Source organism: Syngnathoides biaculeatus, chromosome 13 (genome assembly GCF_019802595.1).
Source record: "Syngnathoides biaculeatus isolate LvHL_M chromosome 13, ASM1980259v1, whole genome shotgun sequence".
Taxonomy (NCBI): Eukaryota; Metazoa; Chordata; class Actinopteri; order Syngnathiformes; family Syngnathidae; genus Syngnathoides; species Syngnathoides biaculeatus.
In genome coordinates, this window is record NC_084652.1 from 18,965,206 (window position 1) to 18,988,836 (window position 23,631).

Genomic DNA, 23,631 nt, shown 5'->3' on the forward strand with positions numbered 1-23,631 from the left:
AGGCACAGGGAGAACATGCAAACTCCACACCGATGGGGACGGGATTTGAACCCCGGACCTCAGAACTATGAGGGCAACGGTCTAACCACACCAGCACCATACGTGAACAATTGAATGAAAAGGATTGAGAGGTAATGCACAATTTCACTATTGCCACACTATTTTGATTTTCCTTTGTGAAAAAGTGCATCTCTTATTTTAAATTTTTTTAAACTAAAACTGTTACGGCATAAAGGGGATACAGATTCTACATTCTGCTGATGTAACAGCCGAACAGGACAGACACAAAAAAGGAGGATTGGCAGAGATCCCCAAATGGTGTGGAAAAACTTGTTGCATCATTTCCAAAAAGATTCAAGGCTCTATAAAGTCAAACAGATGCCCCAGTGAAATACTGAGCAAAGGGTCTGAATAGTTATGACTGTGTGATTGTTTTTCTTTGATAATAAATGTGCAAAAAAATACCCTAACAAAAATCAACATGTTGTGTTGTGTGTACAGTACATCAGATGTGAAATCAATTTTTTTTTTTGCAAATGGCTACAATATAACAGAGTGGAAAATTTAAGGGTTCTCAAAACTTTCAATACCGACAGTAGATATGAACTTATATTACTATTACTTACACTTGTAAGACAGTTAAGAGTGTTAAAATGCAAGTTAAGTTTTAATGGTGCCAACTTCACTTGGGAACAGATTACTAATATCCATCCATTCATCAATGCATCTTCTACTGCTTATCCAGGTCAGGTCACAAGGGCAGTAGGTTTAGCAGAGACACCCAGACTTCCCAGCCACTTCATCCAGCTCTTCCGGGAAGGATGCCAAAGCGCTTCCAGACCAGACGAGAGACGTACTGTCTCCAATGTGTGACGGGTCGTCCCCAGGGTCTCTTTTTGGTGCGACGTGCCCGGAAGACCTCACCAGTGAGGCATCCGAATTAGATGCCCCAGCCACTTCATGTAGCTCCTCTCAATGCGGAGAAGCAACGGCTTGACTCTGAGCCTCTCCTGGATGACCGAGCTTCTTTCCTTATTTCTAAGGGAGATTATGACCATTTCCATTATTTCGTTGAGACTAAATGGCTTTTAAATCCCAACAGCCATGTGAATCACTAAGAGTTCAGTCACAACTTTAAATAGCCAACCCTCCTGCTATTTTATTCTAACATTCAAGATTTTAACAAATAAAAGAAGATCCACTATACCTAGCTCACCACGTGATTCAATCAAGAGCATTTTTCCTAATTGTAATCCCAGAAGAAACATTTCGAAAACAATGGTCATCTTTTTAACTAACTAATCTTAGCCCTGAGGTCAGTGCTGCACTCACCAACAGGGCAGGGAGGCTATATTTAGGCTGCTGTTGGGCAAATAATGTAACCACATTTGATACAACACTCAGTAGAGGACCTCAGCCGTCCCCTCTACCAGGAGATATGCAGGGATTTTGTCCAGACACTTTGGAGCCTGTTCAATTGTAGATCTACCTGGTAAATTCCTCTGGAACAGCTGCTGGGATGGGCTACAAGTAAGGTGATTTGGAATAGATAAGCAATGACAAATCAGTGACTGAGTGCACAATAAACATAAAAACCCCAGCAATCTTATGTAGAATGTGTGAGAAAACAAAGTAGTAATTTTCCCTTTCCTTCCCTTCAAAAATATTGATAAATCAATGATTAAAAATTCAGTTGACCATGTGGAACTGCTTGTCGCTTCATCACATCTTGCATCTATGGTTGCAAAATGGAGTTTATAACTTGGCTGCCACTAGCACAGGTACTATTCATTCAGTCTCAACAGGTCTGATGCTTAAAACAGTAAACAGTACACGTCTAGTACATCGGGTACAACATAGTAATTAAATCAATCGGCTGTGTCCAAGTGGTTAAGATCATTGCCTGCCACTCCGGGGACCTAGGTTTCAAGATCCCGACTGGACCATCCATCAACATCTCTAGGACTCACGGCTTTGGTGTGACTGACAAAGACACAGATACAACAAACTGCTCGCTGGATGCTTAACTCGCCCCCTGCTCCCGTGTTTTCCACTAACAAGTTCACTGTGATGCATAAAATGCAGAGAACGTATTTCGTGTGCATGCTTGCATGTTCATGACAGAGAAGATTCTTCTTCAAATATTTTGAGTACTTTGACTACATAAAATGCTCAAGGAATTTTCTCTACCTTGAGGCTCTGCTTAATTAACTTACTGACTGCTTGCCCTACTAGTTTAATTGAGTCTGATGCTGTATCTGTAATTATGTGCACTTTAAGACTGTGGGGAGCGGTGAGTCGGGTGAAGTAGGTGTAAGGAAAGGTCAGTAGACACTTTTGCCACGAGTTGTAGACAACATGATCTTGTAAGTTTGTGACGTTCTTGTGTGCTGCGATTTCAATAAATTGAGTGAAAGTGCACAGGTGGCTCCCTTTCTCATTGACCACTTCTGAGAGCCTTACAATATTATTGACAGACACTGGGATTTGACGAGCACTATCGCGCTCGCAAATCTGCACAGTCGAGCATGTTACGAGTAGGAAAATTAGATATTGAAAGACGTTCCCCTTATTTTGTGTTGTCTTGACATTAATTTACACGTTTATTTTATAAACGTTAACGAAACAAGCCTGCTCCTAAACAATCAGTATTCACCCGGAAACAGGAAATGCAAGTTAACTGTACTGAGCTTGCTCGGAAGTGATGCCAAAAGCACATGTTCCAAGCTGCTTCACGTACTGCGAGCGCATTTACGTTCAAAGTCATTAATGTAATGAGCCATCTCAATGGAAATTCAGTTACACCAGGGGTGCTTAATGCGTCAATCGTGAGGCAGTGTGACGGCGTGGCAAAAAAAAAAAAAAAAGACATTAGACTATCTTCCATCTCGTCGCTTCATTCAGGTGTGGCCAATATGTCGAGTGCGCGCACATAAAGGCGCGTTCTAGCAAGCAGGCCTCCTATTCACGGCAGTCGCAGCGATGTGTGCACCCCCCGACAATACATCACGATTGCCGACAGGAATGTTTGTTACATTGTATCGCTAGCTTGTTGCCACTAACACCGAATATGTTGAACTAAACTTTCAGCATTTTCAAAACATTACGGGTATAGACCGTGTTTATTCCTTGACAGGCCAGTGCATTTAACTTTTCTTCAGATAAACGTTTTCATAAGAATTTTTATTCATGAAAATTTTTAAATACAGTTTTATATGATGTTCTCCTAATATCAGTTGAAATTGAAAATTATCATTTCTGAGTTCGAAATTTTTGTTTTATATTTTATTCACATGTTTGTTTATTTTATTTTTAATTTACAGTTATGTTATATTAATCCAGTAAATTATTTTAAGGTCTTGAGATTCCATCCCTAATCCCACCCGCAACTTTATCTGCGGGCATGACTGACCACACCCATACATTTTTCAAATGTGACTGTATTGATATATACAATACCTGTCTGTTAATGGCAGGAAAGAGTTAATTGTCAAGATCAGACATCTCACAATGCTTAACAAGCACCTGGAATGTGTTTGGTCACGTTATAGTTGCACACACTGAAGTTGTACTTAATGGCCAGTTTCCTTACATCGTATCAGTAACTGGCTACATTTTGAGCCAAGTACTATAGGTAGAAAGGAGAAAAAAAAAACAAGTGGCAAAGTCTGTGAACTAAACATAAAAAAAAAATATGAAGGTAATATTTATGTTTACTATTCTTTATTTTCACTGTAGTCAGTCTGGTGTAAGAAAATAAATGCAAAGCAATGAATTATGTCACATACTAAAATAGGTTATGCAGTACAACATGTTCGTTAATGAATGTCTATTTTTTTAATAACTACAAGAACTGTTAAAGCAAAGAAAAAAATAAAGCAGTTTAAACTGAAATGTATATGTGCTGCCTCACTGAAAACATTTCTTTACATGAAAATAGTTAGTTGCTGAATATGAATTTAAGAAGTAAAACAATGAAAAAATACATATTTCAATTTTTTTAAGCGTCTTTTTTCTTGTGTACTCAAAATTGGTCTTTAAAAAAAGAAAACATTTAATTAACACAGATTATTTAATATGAATGAATACCTGTGAAAATTTTGATTTGAAATAATTGCAGGATACTTGAACACTAAACTACTGTATTTAAGAGCTGCAACCTCAGCACATCGACAACAACGACACACCCACGCAGCATCAGCAACAGTGACATCCGTACTGGAAACAAGATAATTCAGACATTTTTTTTCATTAAATGTTCATTTCATAAAATTGTTAAGGTCCTCCATGCAGTTGAATGTGCATATAATGACTTAATTAAAAAAAAAAAAAATCACTGCTACAATTTCAAATACAGCATACCGCTAAAGCCAAAGACAAATAATCATCAAAGCGAAAATATTCTATTGTAAATTCTTTGAGAGTGATAGCTAAATTTTAGATACTTTAGATTTAGTTCTGAATAGTGTTTTTCTATTGAGCCTTAAGTGATGTTCCAACATTCGTAGCCACTTGCTTTTTATGAAGATCGAAGAAGCAAGAAATATATTGTATTAAGACAGATATTGTCTGAACAACATGGCATGATTATACTGCCAAGGGCTGTAGGGGGCAAAAAAATATTTAAAATTAAAAAATAAATAAATGAATGAGTGAATGACCTGCAAAGAGCTGGGACCGAAGTAACAAAGTAACGCACTGCACCGCCAGGGACTCAAATCCTAAAGTGCCAGATGTGTCCCCCTGCTTAAGCTAGTGCATGTCAAGGCCTGTCTGAAGTTAGCTAGAGAACATTTGGATGATGCAGAAGAAGATTGGGAGAATGTCAGATGAAACCAAAATAGAACTTTTTGGTAAAAACTCAAAGAGAGAGAATGGTGAGTTGCATCCAAAGGACACCATCACTACTTTGCACTATGGGAGTGGAAACGTGCTTTGGACTGTTTTTCTGGAAAGGGAATTAATGGATGAATCTGTATCATGGGATTTTAATTGAAAACCTCCTTCCATCAGCATGGGTATTGAAATGAAAACCTCCTTCCATCAGCAGGGGTATTGAAATGAAAAATACAGCAACAGTGTGTCAGGGCGTGCCCAGGCCACTGCCCTGTGTGTGTGAAAACCTTCAAGACTTACAGAAAACATCTGACCTCTGACATTCCCAAACAAACTGTGTATAAGAAAGTACTGAAATTAACTGTTATTATTGACCAAACACTTATACTCCATCAATCTGTTTTCCGAGCCGCCTATCCTCACAAGGGTCATGGCAGTACTGAAGCAAATCCCATTTTATCTGTGGGCTGTAGGCAGAGTAGACCCTGAACTGGTTGCCAATCAATTGCACGGCACAGAGAAACAGACAACAGTCACACTCACAATCACACCGAGGAGCAATTTAGGGTTTCCAATGAATGCATGTATTTTGGGATGTGGGTGGAAACCGGAGTGCCCAGAGAAAGCACATGCAGGCACGGCGAGAACATGCAAACTCTACAAAGGCGAGATCGGGATTTGAACCTCGGTCCTCAGAACTATGAGACCAAAGCTGTTACCAACGGTAAAAAAATTGTAAGGTCAAATTTTCTCATCCCATTTGTGTAGTTTTCTGGACAGTGAACTTTCCTAGAAGAGTGAAGTTTTTTTTCATTTTATTTTTATCCATCCATTTTCTTAGCTGCTTATCCTCACAAGGGTCGTGGGAGTGCTGCAGCCTATCCCAGCCGTCAACAGGCAGGAGGTGGGGTACACCCTAAACTGGTTGCCAGCCAATGACAGGGCACATAGAGACAAACAGCCACGCTCACAATCACACCTAGGTGCAATTTAGAGTGTTCAATTAATATTGCGTGTTTTTGGAATGTGGGAGGAAACCAAAGTGCCCAGAGAAAACCCACACAGACATAGGGAGAACATGCAAACTCCACACAGGGATTGAACCCGGGTCATCAGAACTGTGAGAACAACACTTTCCAGTTGTGCCCCAATGCCGCTCCCATAGATATACAAAGACTATTTACTGTTAGACCCACATCTTTTCTTATCACATCAACATTATTAACATATTTGGCTTCACAGGAGAGTTCACTGTTGTGCTTGAATGACAAAAAAAAAAAAAAAAAAAAAAAATCATCAAATTACATATGGAGTTAAAAAGCAAAGGTTGCATTATAACAGTGATATTCATCGCATGGTTATATTGGCCGGGAAACTGCTCAGTGGCCTCAACATGAGGCACAAATCTTTACCAAGTTCTGATGTTTATTATGAAACTGGTAAATCTAATAACACGTTAAAAGATGAAAAATTCACTCCAAGTGAAATTTAAGACATTTAGTGAAAGAGGGCTATTATGAGGAAATTAATAAAATGTATTGTCTTATGTCACAAAACAGGAGGACTGCAAAGGATAATGTTGTAAATGCCATACTCAGAGACAAGATAAATAATTAGGAGTGATGGTTTTGTCATAAGTTATGCATGTATATATAATGAGACTAATTCATGTGACTAACAATTTAGACCAAAGCTACAGAATTGTGCTGCACCCCCTTACATCCCAAGGTACTACTTTACCGGCAAACCTTGAATAATAACAACTTTCAATTTCCCTGCTTAAATTGTGGACTATATACAGCTGTGTTTTCATTTTATTCCGTCGGAAAATATTTCCTGAAAGCCTGCTTCGTTGACAACAGAGAAATGATTTAACACAACTATTACACTACGCTTATTTTACTTAGTGAGACTGAAGTCTATAAATATCAGTTTATATAGGAAAGAAAATAACATTGCAGGTTGATGCCGTGGCATGCAATTAGACAATTTATTTGGTACGCCACAAAATAACCCCCTATAACAAGATCGAACTTTACCCACTAACTCTAGTTTACACTTATCATGTAACATGAAGTTTTTTTTTTTTTTTTTTACTGAACAGACTGCACCTTCACCGTTGTCAAACAACCTTTTAACTCGACTTAAATGGGTCAAATTTGATCACCGATGAGCTTTACCACTCAATCATCATTCATTGTGACAATGCGGTGACCATAACACTTAGAACTGGTTCCGAAAACGTATAGCGGACAAAACACTTTATAAACCTGCTGCTTCAAGAGTTTGTATCTAAATATTACTTGTTTTCAACTTAGCGATACGATGTTCACGTACAGTTGGGCGCAACTAGCTGCGACAACACCGCAAGCTTAGAAGTAGTTAGCGAAGCTAGCTACCGTTCAGTCCATTCGTTCACCCACTTTTTCTTACCTTTTTCTTGGTTGAAGGATAGTATTTCCTCCTCCTTGGGGTTGGCAACTTGGGTTATTATGGACATGTGGTCCATTGTTATTCGGCTTTGAAACTGCTGCAATATTAACCCGATTGCTCGGGGATACGAGCTAACGCTAGCAAGCTGTTAAAGCCGAGGGAGATCGGGTCGCCCACAAAAGACACACAAGCGTCCCAAGCGAAGCGTTGTGGCAGCGGTGGTAGCCAGCCAGCTAGCTCGGTAGTCAATAAAAGCCGCTTAAGGAATGTCATCTATAACTCCATGCAAAATAACATTCTTTTGGCGGATAACTTCGATAGCGAGCCGCTGAAAAGACAAACAAAACGACAGTGAATCCCCCCGAGCAGAAGTTAACAACGAGCCTTGTGGTTAGCGGGTTAGCCGTGAATCTCCGATCAACCCCCCCATAAAAAATGGTGTGCAAGCATTCGTGTCTGCTGCGGTGTCGAAAACAGTCTGTTGCTGAGTTATTTTCGTCAAAAAAAAGAGAGCAAGACGTTGTAAAATTAGCGAGTTGTAGCAGTCTGTGCTAGCCCTGCATTCCCCGTGCAACATGGAGGTTTCTTTTTTTTTTACGTATTTGGAGTTGCATCTAAAACGGGGCCGCACGGACTCTGAGTGGGCGGGGGCGGTTTGTTTCTGTCATGGACTCTGTGAGAGGACTGACACTCACGCCGCCTTCTCGAGCTCCAATTCCCCTCTTATTATTGCAAAAACAAATTGTTGACCGATTGTTATCGTAAAATGCCTTCTGTTTAAGATAAAGCACCCCCTAGAGGCGAATGCCGAAATCAACTGTACTGTTACACTACGCAAATTTAGTAAACTGGATACGAAAACATAGCGTCTCCAAGTTGTCTTTTCCAGTATTATGCAGATGTGGTCAGTGACCAGTGAACGGGACAGAGAGCGCCACGTAGTGTTGTGATGACGGCACCGATTCAAAGTAGTGAAAATAGTTTACGATAAATCACGGTGCCAAAGGAGTTTAATAACGCCACTGTTCCGCACATACTTGAATATCCCTTATGTATTTGTAACATGGTAACCATTAGAAATTATTCTTTATTGTAACAAGTTGTCATTGTTATTCTTCATAACGTTCTAAATACATACAATAGCGTTGCACCCCATCGGCTGTGGAATTGTAAATTGCATCGTACTGCAGTGACTAGTTTGTATGTAAAATCAGATCAGATAATCCCTTATAGACACTCGGAGGGAAATTCAAGTGTTAAATCAGTATACTGAGTGAAGAAGTGCACATCACATAAAAGGTTGTTGCAACAACAACAAAAATAAGGCATACGTGGAATAAAAAATAGAATACATAGTAAGAAACTTACACAACTTTTGGGAGGATAAAGTGGTATCTGCTATATGGGGATTTGGGAGCACATAAAATACATAATAACAACACTGTGATAAAATATAAGTATACAGTCCCTGCTATCTGTATACAAGTAGAGTTGTATACGAACAATGATTCCATTATAAGTATTCCTTTATTTTTGTTTTTATATTTGAAAATGTTTCTATCTTTCAAATTCAATTAATTGCATGTGTCAGCCTATTTTAAAAAAAGAATCACAATTGGTATAATATAGCATTAAAAGAATTGTTACAGTAAGTGTATTTTGTACAATGTGTGTATTTCCACTCTCCAAGTCCATATAAATGTGTCTAATGGAAGATAATCATATAAGTAATGCATCTTGAGTAGATGCTACTGACTGATGCACCTGCTAGCCCCCTCATTTGAACCACTGTGAATGTCCCTAAGTGTTTGGTTGCTCTCCAGTGAGCCAATAGTGTGGACCACCCCTTACTGTGCTGCAGCAGTGGAGGATAAATATAACCCCCTACTCCACCTCCTCCCTCCTCTACCTCCTCTATGCGTTGAGTTCTGCAACATCCTAAGTGGCCAACGCTGTGGCCAATGCATGCAGCAAGCAGCAAGCCCCCACAAGGCGGATGATCTAGCCTCCTACCACCACCACCCCCTTTTCTTTTATTTCTTCTCAATTCCAAGGAGACGGTCTCCATTGGCTGTGTGGAGCGGACACCAGGTTAGTGAAGTTTTGTCCAACTCTATGTGCTCTCTGCTTTGCATATAGTGATAAATCCTTTTACTCTCAGTTTGTATGCAAGACACCTAGCACCACTCCTGCCCCTTAACCATGACTACCTAGCTTTGTGCAGCACAAGATCCTTTTCCGTACAGTCCAAACTGAGCAAATTACGATAATAGAAAAAAAAAATATTGCACAACAAAATTCAGCAAACGGATGCACCACTCTTGATCATTCTTGTCATTACTAAATGGAGAGATGAGAAGCTTCAGCTCAGATCACAGCACTGCAGCTGCACACCAACTGCTCGGGCTATAATAGGAACAAGAGGTAAGGTTGCGAAGCTGACCATGCTGATTCCAAGGAGCCAGAGCCCTGCAGTCCTATTTAAGTCACCGTCCTATCGCTTCTAAAGGATTAGCAGTACACCATCAACTTGTGAAAAGTCTGAATGTGACAACAACCGTACCCCTTTGAACATCATTATGTATTTGTGAATGACATTCACGCACAAATAGCCTGCAATGTTCTGTTGATAAAATGTTGCTGGAAATTATTGATTTGTTTAGGATATAACTCATCATGTCCCCACTTGGCTTCAGTTAGTGGTGTCATTTCTTAGTAGTTACAGTGATACTAGAATCAACATCACACAACACCCTCTCTTTTTTCCCTAGCTGTGTTATCCCACTCCTAATTCATCTTTCATAATGTTGTATGGAAAATGTTTTGCCTAATTAAGGCCTCCTCTGTGCAGATCCACCATGGGGATCAAGGCTGGCCTCCCCAGATATGAGCTGTATCTCTACACTGCTGTACTCTCTGGGGCGTTGGCATGGGCTGCCAGTTGGATAGTTGAGGCTTCAAGTGGTGAGTGGCTGGACATACTGCATCATTGCAAAATACACCATTAATTGTTCACAGTAACTGTTGGTAGACTTACAATCCTCTCCTCCTAACATTTGAGACTATTCTATTAATACGAGGATAATTAAAGGTCAACCCAATTACTCTCTCGATGAAATTGTGTCAGGTTAAAATATTAGTTCAACTCATCTGATCATTTTCAGACAGTTAAGCCTGAAGCAATGGCAGTTGTTTCTGCATAATAGCAAAAATCATCACACTTGAGTTTAACCGACTTGAATAGCCTGAGTGTGATGCGAAGAATGGTACAGTCAGTGCAGTGAGCTTTTCTGCGGCAGTGTTAGACATTATCATTGTCCTATCCTTTCAGTTTTTCTATTTTGTGTCTTCAAATGCTCATATAAGGCTGGTCCTTCTGTGAGGAGTGAAAAAAGCTGAGAGGTTCATGCTACACTGGCTCTGTATCCTGGAAGTAGAACTGTGGCTTTGTGCCCAGAAGTTAAGAAGCTTTCCCTGTTTGATATCCCTTTTCACAGCCATTAGTTTAAGCAGGAAAACCTGTTGGACGTACTGGGAAGCTGCATGGTTATCCAATTGTTTTTTTTTCCCTCTCTGTATATATGATGAATCAAAATCAATGCCATGATTCAGATTGCATATGTCACAGTTTTTTAATAATCATACAGCACAGACAAAAGGTTCCAACACACAATTTAACATTTCTGGAAAGAGCCTGGAACATCACCGTGAGTCCATTATGTAATTTCTAATTTTGTCACATTGATTGAAGTGCTCTCACGCTTCAAAGTCACTGAATAATCCCCCAATTGCATAATAAATTTAATACTTTTCTGATCTTTCAGATCCCTCTATTGCTTGTTAGTCAATACTCTGTATAGCTACTTTATACCTTATCAGTTCAATTCAAAACGACATCATACATCGATTTGGTATGTGATCCTATTCCAATTTCAATAGACAAAACAATATTCATCCACCATATTGCTCTGTCGTTATTGTGCAAAATTGTGTTCTTTATTCAGAGAACATCAGCAGAAAGGCATTCAAAGAAAGTATAAAACCAGGATGGTATTACTTCGGAAGGAAAATGGTAAGTTATACAGTGAAGAAAATAAGTATTTGAATACCCTGTTTATATTGCAAGTTCTCCCACTTAGAAATCATGGAGGGGTCTGAAATTTTCATCGTAGGTGCATGTCCACTGTGAGAGAGAATAATCTAAAAAGAAAAATCCAGAAATCACAATGTATGATTTTTTTTAAACAATTTATTGTGTGATACAGCTGCAAATAAGTATTTGAACACCTGAGAAAACCAATGTTAATATTTGGTACAGTAGCCTTTGTTTGCAATTACAGAGGTCAAACGTTTCCCGTAGTTGTTCACCAGGTTTGCGCACACTGCAGGAGAGATTTTGGCCCACTCCTCCACACAGATGTTCTCTAGATCAGACAGGTTTCTGGGCTGTCGCTGATAAACAAGGAGTTTCAGCTCCCTCCAAAGATTTTCTATTGGGTTTAGGTCTGGACACTGGCTAGCCCATGCCAGAACCTTCCTATGCTTCTTACGGAGCCACTCCTTGGTTTTCCTGGCTGTGTGCTTCGGGTCATTGTCATGTTGAAAGAGCCAGCCACGACCCATCTTCAATGCTCTGACTGAGGGAAAGAGGTTGTTCCCCAAAATCTCACAATCCATGCCCGCGGTCATCCTCTCCTTAATACAGTGCAGTCGTCCTGTCCCATGCGCAGAAAAACACCCCCAAAGAATGATGCTACCACGCCTGTGCTTCACAGTTTGGATGATGTTCTTGGGATGGACCTCATCATTTGTCTTCCTCCAAACACGGTTAGTGGAATTATGACCAAAAAGTTCAATTTTTGTCTCATCTGACCACAAAACTTTGTCCCATGACTCCTCTGTATCATCCAAATGGTCATTGGCAAATTTAAGATTGGGAATCTTCTGTGCCATGCATGATTTCAAACCATGAGGTCTTAGTGTATTACCAATAGTCATCTTGGAAACTGTGGTCCCAGGTCTTTTCAGGTCATTGACCAACTCCTGTCGCGTAGTCCTGGGCTGATTCCTCACCTTTCTAAGGATCATTGGGACCCCACATGGTGATATCTTGCATGGGGCTCCACTCGGATTGAGATTGACCTTCATGTTTAGCTTCATCCATTTTCTAATGATTGCTCCAACAGTGGAGCTTTTTTCACCAAGCTGCTTGGCAATTTCTCCGTAGCCCTTTCCAGCTGTGTGGAGTTGTACAGTTTTGTCTCTGGTGTCTTTGGACAGCTCTTTGGTCTTGGTCATGTTACAAGTTTGAGTCTTACTGATTGTATGGAGTGGACAGGTGTCTTTCTGCAGCTAACGACCTCACACAAGTGCATCTAATTCAGGATAATACATGGAGTGGAGGTGTACTTTTAAATGCGGACTAACAGGTCTTTGAGGCTCAGAATTCTAGCTGATAGACAAGTGTTCAAATACTTATTTGCGGGTTTATCATACAAATAAATCGTTAAAAAAATTATACATTGTGATTTGTGGAATTTTATTTTTAGATTATCTCTCTCACAGTGGACATGCTCCTACGATGAAAATTTCAGACCCCTCCATGATTTCTAGGTGGGATAACTTGCAATACCGCAAGGTGTTCAAATACTTATTTTCTTCACTGTATACATCTCCCTGGTTTTTGTCTGTGTGTGTTTTAATCAATCATGATCTTTTCCGCAGGATGTTGCAGACTTTGAATGGGTGATGTGGTTCTCAACATTCCGCAATCAGATCCTTTTTGTTCTCACCGGTCATGTGATTTTTGCCAAGATCTTCACCTTGCTGGCCCAAAAGGTGCATGCATGTGTGTACTTTATTCGCGTATCGTAGTGAGAGACAATGAGCATTGCCATCGCATGGCACTGCATGCAGGTATAGTTCCCTCTTTGTGTACGGTGTATATTTATGTATTGAATATTTGTGCATGTTGTATATGTTTCTGGGTAAATTCAAGCCCTCCCACCCTGGTATATTGTAATGTATTTCAAACAGAATAATTGCCGTTCAGCAGCACGGAGGACGATTCCTTAGCAGATCTGCCTCACATTTATGAGGACCATGGTTCAAATCCTGGCCCCGCCTTAGTGGAGTTTGGATGTTCTCCCTGTATGGGTTTTCTCCAGGCACTCCAGTTTCTTCCCACATATCAAAAATATGTGTGGTAGAGGTTGATTGAAGACTCTAAATTGCCCGTAGGTGTGAATGTGAGTGCAAATGGCTGTTGGTTTACACTGTATGCAATTGACTGGCAACCAGTGCGGGGTGTACCCCACCTCTCACCCAAAGATAGTTGGGATAGGCTCCAGCACACTTAGTTCCAGTGAAGATGGGATGTTGTGTAAGACATAAATAAAAACAGAATTCAAGACTTGAAAAAAACTTTTAAGCCTCAATTGAATACACTACATCCAAAAAATATTATACACTGATAAACATTATTTTTTGTTTGAACTTGATTGTTTTACAAATCTTAATTCATTTTCAATTTGATTCTTTCAACACATTCAAAAAAGCTCTGACAAGGGGACATTTTTACCATTGTGTTCATTGTGTTACCAGTGCGGTCATCACTTTTGCTTTTAACACCACTTAAGCATTTGGGAATTGAGGAAACTGGGCAAGGTAGGGAAAGGTAAATTTATTTGTAGATTGTATTTTATACACAAGGTACAGTACTGTAACTCATCGTTCACATGATTAAATATGATCGGTTGTCAGCGGAGCTAAAAAACCTGTATGTACCTTTCAGCATTAATGGTGCCTTCACATAATGTATGTACAAGTTAACCATGCCATTGGCACAAACACAGCCCCATACCATCACAAATGCTGGCTTTTTAACTTTGCACTACAATAAAATGTGCCTTTCACTTTGCATTGTAGAGTTTTAACTTGCATTCGTAGACATAGCAACAAATTGTTTTAACTGACTGGTTTTGCCTTTGACAAGTGTTCCAATAGCTATATTATTTACACAATGATGCTGGTTTTTAATGCAGAGCTGCCTGAGGGATCAAAGGTCCCAGGCATTGAATGTTGGTTTTTGGCCAAGCGGCTTCCATGCAGAGATTGCTTTAGATTCCCTGAATCTTTTGAGGATATTTTGGACCGTTTCTGATGAAATCACTGCATTTCTGTCAATTCCTCTGAAAAAAATTGGACTATTTGCTCAGGCAACTGTTCACAAAGTGGTGAAATCTGCCCCATCCTTGCTTGTGATCAGCAGAGCATTTTGGGAATACTTCTTTATAGTAAATCTTGACACTCATCTGTTTCTAATTAACCTATTCACCCGTGGAATGTTCCAAATAAGTGTTTTTTTTTCTTTTGTTACCCTTGTACCACCTTTTGGGAATGTGTTTCAGACATCACGTTCCAGATGAGAGTATATTTGCAACAAACTAACGTTTATCAGTTGGTGCGTTAAATATCTCATCTTTGTAACGTATTCAATTGAATAAAGGTTGAAAAGAATTTGGAAATCATTGTACTCTGTTTTTATTCAGGTTTGCACAACATCCAAACTTCATAAGTATTGGGGGTTGTTCATGTATTTACAAATCAGTATTGAGTCGATGCACAATAAGAATGAGTTGTATGTCACTGAATTGATTTTCATTTTAGGCGTACAGTATAATATCATTGCAATTCATTAAAATCCGGCATATTTAAAACATTGTGTTTTAAACATGTTTTCTGTCTTGTTTCATGCTGACAATGAAGATTGGTGTAGATGGATGTAAGGTAACCTTAATAAACTTGTGAAAGTTTGTCAACTTTGCATTTGTGTTGTTTCATTTGACTCACTTAGCCGTGCTTTAATCACTAACTCACACAATATGTTATGTTAATATATCAGAAATATATTGTAATTTTTTAATTTTTCTCATTTTAAATGGTTTTAATCATGCAGAGCACATTCAGTGACCTTGTGTTTGAAAACCTCTATACCAAGGGTGTCAAACTTGTAGTTACCGTTTCCCACGAAGGGTCGTTATGACTGCAAAAACATAAAAATCTTTGATCGCTTCTTTGTGTTACTCATGAAATTTATGAACTCGTTTTGTAATCACAAACCAAGGGTAATGGTAACGTTTGGTTACACAAAAATGCTTAGAATATCTAAATATTATAATTTATGACCTATGACAATTCGAAATTTTGATGCAGATTTTCACAAGAATTATGGAAGTTGACAGATGATTTGCCTTCGTGGGCCGCATGAAATCAAGCAGCGGGCCGGATCTGGCCCCTGGGCCTCAAGTTTGACACGTGTGCTCTATACAAATACATTTTCTTTGCTTTGCTAACCAAACACTTTTCCATTGTGGTAGACATCGTGTTTCAACTGGCGCTAATAGCCGTCTTCATTTGTTAACATACTGTAAGTCATAAAAAATGCAAAGATCAAATCATTGCATCAATCTAACGGTGACTCCTCTTTCCCTACAGCACCGATCACTCATCTTCTGTGTGTACGGTGGTTTGGCGGTATTGGTCACCATGGGCTGGACCTTCATGGCTTTAGTTCTCTCTCACTGCATCATACTGTACAGTATTGCCATGACTAAGATGAAATGGATGTGCTACGCTGCAGGCCTGGCCACACTAGCTTCCATCAAGATGGAGCCCTATAACTCCTGGCAGGTGATTATCAATGTTGCCACAATTACCTTGACAAAGTAACTTTGTTACTTCATTGATTATTTGAATTTACACTCCTGATTACTTGATTTAAAAACTAACCAAGTACTGTAACTAAGTTTGATTGCAAGTAATATTTAGTTACTTTCAGCAGCTGCCAAGTGGCAGTAATATCATTTATCCATAGGACAAAAAGTGCATTAGCTTAAAGGTCAAGTGTCATCCCTATAAACATTCTAAAATGGATATTGCAATGAAAAATACATATAACATTATTCACTTCAATGTCTATATGAAAAAATAGATATGAGCGGAGAGCGCGTCATCCATGCGCAAAGTTGCGGAAGTGTCATTTGACGACATCCAAGTGCTGGATCTCCTGTCCGTGATGGTGATTTTTACCCGGACATTCGCCATTAAAAACACGCTGTGGCCCCTGCTATGGGAGACAAACACGCCCCTTCTGACACGGAAGCTCTTTTCGAAGAAGTGAACATCACACAACCGAGTGAAGTTACCGGGACAATATTACAATATTGTTTCGAGTCATATTCAGATAATATGCGATCACGGCCAAACCGCCTCCTGTCCGATCCACTTCTGTGGTGGAGATGAGCCATGCAGCCCAACGCCACGACAAGCCACCGTGGCCGTCAAAGGCCAGCGGCTGGCTCGGCCTTGTCGACAAGGCCGGGAAGGCCAAGCCAGTTAACAAGGCGAGCCGCGGTCAAAATCATGTTTTGTGGTGAAAAAACGCATGAGTCCATGTCGGCTGCCATTTTTACATTAATAGCATACTAAAAATCATCCATTTCATGACAGTGGCCCTTTAACCATACACATTACACAGTTGTACATCAAGTAATACACGCCACACATATTTCAGAATGAACACAACACAAACCAGTATCTGAAATTACTACAATTAACAACTCTTTCCAAAATCCTCGCCCCTAACTTTGAATGCTTGACTCATATATGAAATTAAGTGACTTTGTGATTAAGTGAATCACAATCACACTGTTGTGTTTGCCTTAGAAGAGGTGATGCGTTTCATCTGAGCAAGCTTCAGAAGTTAGAAGTTCATGCAACAAGGTTTGGATAGATAGATAGATAGATAGATAGATAGATAGATAGATAGATAGATAGATAGATAGATAGATAGATAGATAGATAGATAGATAGATAGATAGATAGATAGATAGATAGATAGATAGATAGATAGATAGATAGATAGATAGATAGATAGATAGATAGATAGATAGATAGATAGATAGATAGATAGATAGATTGACACCCCAGTCATTTTCTATGGAGGTAAATATGACAACAGGATTTGAATTTGAAATGCCACAGAAAACAGGATTTGAATTCCCATTTCCAAATCCATCATATAATTACTCCCGACACCCGCAGGAAACATTGGTGACTGGCTCTTTCGACCTGCAAGACATCCTCTTTTATGGAGGTTGCGGCTTCACCATCATGCGCTGTATGAGCTTTGCTTTGGAGAACTGTGAGAGGAAGGATGGTAACTACACTTTCTGTGACCTGCTGAAATACAACTTCTACCTCCCCTTCTTCTTCTTTGGACCTGTTATGACTTTTGACAAGTATCACACCCAGGTACTGTTTTGTAGAGTTGAGTGAATGTGTTGACAAAACAGGTTATCGTTAAGGGTTTTTATATTTTAGCGCAGGAGTTACAGTTGTGTGAAGACATTTCTGAAAAATTACAGTGACAATGATTTTGAAGACTATTCCATTGCTTTGCTTTCAAAAAGTCTTGAGTAGCTTTGGTAGTAATCATAGTCTTTATCGAAGAACAGCAGCAAAAATCACTTTTTGAAGGATTTGTCCATGTACACCACTTCCTTTAACATACATGAAGTGTATAATCGGTTTGTCGACAACGTGGTGTGAGGGCTGGTGTGTGCTATTTGAAGTTTTTGGGAGCCTTTTAGCAACACTTACTTGGGAAATTGTATTGGGGGACAGCTACTGATGCCCCCCACCATTGTACGTAAAGCAAACAGCAAATGAAGAAAGAAAAAAATGGCAGTGTAAATCGGCTTCAGACATCTGGGAATCCATCCACTCATTATCTGTGCCGATTATCCTCATGAGGGTCACAGCTATTTTCAGGCAGTAGGCGGGGTACACTCTGAACTGGTTGCCAGCCAATCGCAGGACACATGAAAACAAACAACCATTCACACTCACAATCACACCTAGGGGAAATTTTGAGTCTTTAATTAATGCATGTCTAGGGGGATGTGGGAGGAAACCGTAATACTTGGAGAAAACCTCCGTAGGTGCTGAGAGAGCAAATAAACTCCACATAGACGAGGGCCTGATTTGAACCGGTGTCCTCAAAACTGTGGTCAAATAAATCATTAATAGTCCACATATGACACCTGTTCATAATGTGTGTTTGTAAAGATCAGGCCACAACTATATAAAGGGAATGTAATCTAAAATCTATCTTGTCCGAATACTTTTCCTGTGTGAGAGCACCATTTTGCAGTAAAATGTCCTCAAAACCCATGACATTTGACAAAATCTTACACTTTCTATAGATGTTGAAGGGTTTATATACCAGTACTGTATACTGAAATTGCTCTTAATGGTGTGCCCTCTATTATTTCATATTGAATATGTCTACCTTTAGAGTAAGTGAATGGGACCTCATCTGGCCTCTGTTCCACTGCACATTGATTGGTTGTTCACAACAGCACTCATCTGATACCACAGGCAAACAAGGCCAAGCTAACGCGCAAGGAAAGAGAGATTTGGAACATCACTACCAAGGCTGTGTTGCACCTGGCAATAATTCTCACAGTGGATGTTTTCTTCCACTACCTCTACATTTTGACAATCCCCAGTGACATGAAGCTGGTGACCAAACTTTCTGACTGGTGTCTAGGTGAGTGAACTCTTTATGAGATTTTAAACATGGTTTCTTCTTCGTTTTTATACAGTAGTTCAGCCATCACGCTGCATTGAAGTCCTCAGCAAATAATAATAGCATATTTTTCTTCAATAAACTAAAATGTGTATTGAGACATTCCCCTGACTTCTGTGCAAGCTGCATGGGGTTTTGGGCTCAGAGACGTTACGAATGTGAATCTAAATGCTCGTTTGGCTCAATATGTGTCCTGTACCGACCGATGCCGGGTGTGGTCTGCATTTCACCTGCTGGAACGCTGCACAGGATTAGTTTTATAGATTATGGATGGATGGATGGATGGATGGATGGATGGATGATGGATGGATGGATGGATGGATGGATGATGGATGGATGGATGGATGGATGGATGGATGGGATGCATTGCAGATCCTCAGCCAGCATGGGACTGGTTCCCATTCAGTGATTGTAAGTGTATTGTGACTGTGAATGGTTGTGTGTGTCCTCAGATTGACTGGTGACCACAAGGGTTTTAGTACTTTTTGGCAGAGGTTATTATGTTTTTTCTAATTAATTGAGCAATTATTAGGATCAGAATAAGAACTACCCACTTTTACTGTTGATATTTACTGTAACTGAGTCTGGGTCCATCAATTTGCTTTACTGTTCATTGTTATACTCTCCTTGTATTTATTTTATGTGAAAGACGCATGGGATTTTTGAAGAAATTCACTCATGTTTACCTTTGCAGCTGGACTGGCTTACTCCAACCTGGTGTATGACTGGTTAAAATCAGCCGTGATGTTTGGAGTGATTAACACCGTGGCAACACTGGACCACCTAGACCCTCCTCAGCCTCCAAAGTGTATCACAATGCTGTATGTCTTTGCTGAGACGTGAGTACAATATCAACACACTTATACGCTTTGTGTTGGTTCCAAAATTGGTAGAGGATTGTTGTTAAATCAAATGTATTTTTGATTTTTAGGCATTTTGACAGAGGCATCAATGACTGGCTATGCAAGTAAGTATTACAATAAAAGCCCTTTGATTAACACATTGTTTAATCCCATCATTGAATTACTTTATAATCTGATATTTCTCAGGTATGTTTATGACTACATTGGTGGAGATCATGATAAAGTCTTCAAAGAGCTCCTGGCCACCACGAGCACCTTTGCTATCACCACCCTATGGCTTGGCCCATCGGAACTGGTTTATATCTGGTCCTTTTTTAACTGCTTTGGCCTCAATTTTGAGCTTTGGGTGGGAAAGTTCTTCTCTCTTCCACCATTTTCTACCATAGAGGTAAGAAACATCATCCCACAAAATCCTTCAAACCGAGTGCATAACATTTTGGGTCGCTACAAGGGACGAGATTTGGGTCCCTCCTGTCAGTCATAGGCCCGTACAGTTGTCGTCACTTATCACACTTACAGCATCCTTGTGTGAATTCATGATGTGTGAAGTAAATGCCACTTACTATACTCATTTATGTCATCTGAATGTAGGGTTTTATGGGTGAAGCCATGTCACGTAGGATCCGAGGATTGTTCAACGCTGCCAATTTCTGGGCCATCATCCTCTACAATGTTCTTTCCCTGAACAGTTTGGAATTTGCCAAACTGGTTGGAAGAAGATTGATTTTCAAAGGTAGGGAAATTGCCCAATTCCTTTACTATCCCATTTCCAGAGCTGCCAAAGTGGTTCTAGCACGTTTGATTCACGATGCCAACACAAAATATTACCGGTTTGATGTGTTTTGGAATGTACAATCAATTAAAAACATCAAAGCTATAAAAGATCAATTTCTGTGACAGAGAACGGTAACATTGGTTGTGTAGTGGTGTTTTTGGAAGCCCGGCCATGCAGGTGTCTGCGCATAGGACACCTTCGTTATACAGTACATGTTTATGCTTGATTTCTCTTGAGCTGTTCAACTTGTCTAATTCACATATTGTCTTTTCTTTTCAGGTTTTCCCCTGTCTACACTGTCGGTGTTATCAGTGACCTACTGTGGAGTACAGCTTGTCAAAGAGCATGAACGACAGCGAGCACTGCTGGAGGATGTGCAGCGAGTTAAACCACTAGATGGTGGCAAAGAAAAGGCAGAATAAACTGACGTCCAAGTCAATGCTCCCAAACATTTGATACATCTGCAGCCTTCAAAACACAACCGGACTCCAACAGCCGGGTTGTGACTTAGAGTAGGTTGGTGACAATACAGTGTATTTGCTATCGTTGGTCAGAAGATTCACAAAGTGCACTTCCAGGTGACAATTATCACCATCTTTGGCACAAAGTCCCAAATATTGTCGAGTGTATGCAAATTACACAGTATTTACAGGAACAACCACTCAGAGTTTGTAGTTGTTTTCAGTTATAATTTACTTCCCTCAAATTCAAGCATCTCTTTAGTTATAAATATGACAAAAAAATCTGAGGGCTTATACTTGGTGGGAAAGTGTCTTACACTTTAACCAAACACAATGTTTTAAGGGCTAAACGTGACAGTATGTTACCACTAATGGATTGCAATGGAAGCAAGAATAAAACAAACGGTGCTGTGGAGTCGTCCACACCGCATGCAGCTAATTCTACTTTGTTGTATTTGTTCCAGAGACTCAAGGCATGATACAGGCCATAATGCTTAGTAATATCGACCAAGAATGTGTTGGATCTTGTTGAATGTGAAGTGTCCCCACTGGCAAAAGACAGCCACTGTTATGAAAATGGGAACTGATTGTCGGAGTGACTTTTCTGCAATCTCTTCCTTCTTTTTGCACTTAGCAATGAAAGGCATTGTTGCCTTTTGCACCTGACCCCAAAGTCTGCTTTTCTACCGTCACGTTTGCATTGCCTTTTCTTTCACTCAAAAGGAAAATAAAGTCTTGTTCCATATCGATATGATCTGTTTATTGGAGCACAAAGAGTTAAACAGATGCAGGTGTTGCTCAGAGAGCACTGTTTTAAATGCACCATCTGTTCTTTAAATTGTTCACCGTTGTTTAGTCACTGAGTGAAGTATTGCCTTCTATTACCACAAGATGTCCTAGTTTAGACAAATTAGATTAGTATCGTTGCACTCACACAATAACATTAAACGAAACCTTTAAAGGCCAGACAAACCAATGCTTATTAAATCTATTCTTATCCTCTGGTGACTCTGAACTTGCTTGACCTCTACCTCTCTCTCTTTCCAGTTATTGCTGTTGTTGTGACAGATGACACATCTGCCAATAATTACTATTTGGTGTATTTTTTAAAAGCATCTTCTTCTTCTTTTCCTTTCGGCTTGTCCCGTTAGGGGTTGCCACAGCGTGTCATCTTAGATGAACGCACATTGGTTTGGCACAAGCAAATGTTTTTAACAACATATGTTCTAAAATTATTGACAGAATAGTCTACAGTCACATTGGATCATGCTGAAAGGTGTTTCCCTCCCCCACATAAAATCTCACTTTTGGGCCTGCACGTCAATGCCGCAAATTGAAGATACTATTTAGAATCATCATCATTATTCTTTATTGATCCCTGAAGGGTAAATCATTTGACACTCTGCTCCTTAATCGTCATGTTGCTTGCATCACGGGGGCAATAACTTCACACAGTTGCAAGCGAGGGAGCCATATCAGAGTTAAGGGGGCAGATCAGCATGTTTCATGGTTCAGAAGTTTCTGTTTGTCTTCCTTAGGAGAATTTTGTCAGAGAACAGGGGACAAATAAGCAATCATATATTAACATGAGAAACACACATACAAATTACATTTGAGCAGAGGTGTCAAACTCATTTTTGTCACAGAACAAATTGTAGTTATTGCTGGGATAACTGAGTAACCATATAAATGTTTAATCAACTAATCATTTTTACACATAAACAATACATTTGTGGATAGCTAGTTTTGAAAACAGTCCAGGAAAATAGATTAACTACTTTCCAGGTTACTGGGTTTCTTAACAAGAAATACTTGCAATATCTCAACATTTTTATTAATTACAAAAGACGATGTGAATTTTCGGTACAAATTTTAAACGGAGTCACAGTAGTTGACCGACATGATGCGCTTTGGCGGGGAAAATAAAATGATGTGATGGAGCAGATTTGTAGCTTAAGTTTGACAATTGTGCATTCGACCAAATCAGCTTGTCCTGATCCATCCATCCACAACTCATCCTATCATTTTTATGTTGATCAACTTAATTTACTGAGGAACGAATGAGTTCCTATAGCTGCAGTATGTGCATAGTGGTACCTTGTACTTTTGAACAGATATTAATAGTTCATACTCAGTTCAATACTTGCTGAACGGATTGTCGGAACCACCCTACCTACCCATGAAGACTGCACACCACTCGAACTAGGTCCAGAGCGCGCAGGATCCTTTTGGACCCTCCGCGTCCTGGAGACTAGCTTTTCTCGCTCCTTTCCTCGAGTAGGCGCTACTGATCAATGCAAATCAAAACTAGCAGGCATTCAAACCATTTTTTCCCTCTTGCAATTAAGTCAATAAATTCTCGATCAGCGAATCTATTTTCTGCCTTGCGCTGTTGTTGGGATACAGTATTTATATTAGTAATTTATACTGTAGAACTGGGGTGTCAAAGTCATTTTTGTCGCGGGCCACATTGCAGTTACGGTTTCCTTCAGAGGGTTGTTACAACTGTGAAACCATCAAAATATTTAATTGCCTCCTCAAATGTACACAAAATTTATGAACTAGTTTTGGAATCAGAAATTGTGGGTAATGGGGTTTTCAACTCTTATT

General features: G+C 39.7%; 2 protein-coding genes across 3 annotated transcripts in view; one reads left to right on the forward strand and one right to left on the reverse strand.

The window, feature by feature from the left end:
• Positions 1-8,173, reverse strand: part of LOC133510567 (CTD small phosphatase-like protein) — a 20,836-nt gene extending 12,663 nt beyond the window's left edge. The window contains exon 1 of one of the 2 annotated variants that reach the window (XM_061838619.1): positions 7,270-8,173. In XM_061838619.1, coding sequence (XP_061694603.1) covers positions 7,270-7,345 — 76 coding nt within the window. In that variant the 5' untranslated portion in view covers positions 7,346-8,173. The remainder of the gene's footprint in view (positions 1-7,269) is intronic. The other variant, XM_061838618.1, reaches the window with a different exon arrangement.
• hhatla (hedgehog acyltransferase like, a) lies at positions 6,539-21,705 on the forward strand. The gene is made up of 14 exons (XM_061838617.1): positions 6,539-6,564; positions 9,324-9,360; positions 10,121-10,233; positions 11,274-11,341; positions 12,994-13,107; positions 15,037-15,057; positions 15,766-15,960; positions 17,374-17,583; positions 18,712-18,883; positions 19,617-19,761; positions 19,854-19,889; positions 19,972-20,173; positions 20,377-20,518; positions 20,840-21,705. The coding sequence occupies exons 3-14, from the start codon at positions 10,128-10,130 to the stop codon at positions 20,980-20,982; spliced, it is 1,554 nt and encodes a 517-aa protein (XP_061694601.1). The 5' UTR covers positions 6,539-6,564; positions 9,324-9,360; positions 10,121-10,127; the 3' UTR covers positions 20,983-21,705.
• The last annotated feature ends 1,926 nt before the right edge of the window (positions 21,706-23,631 follow it).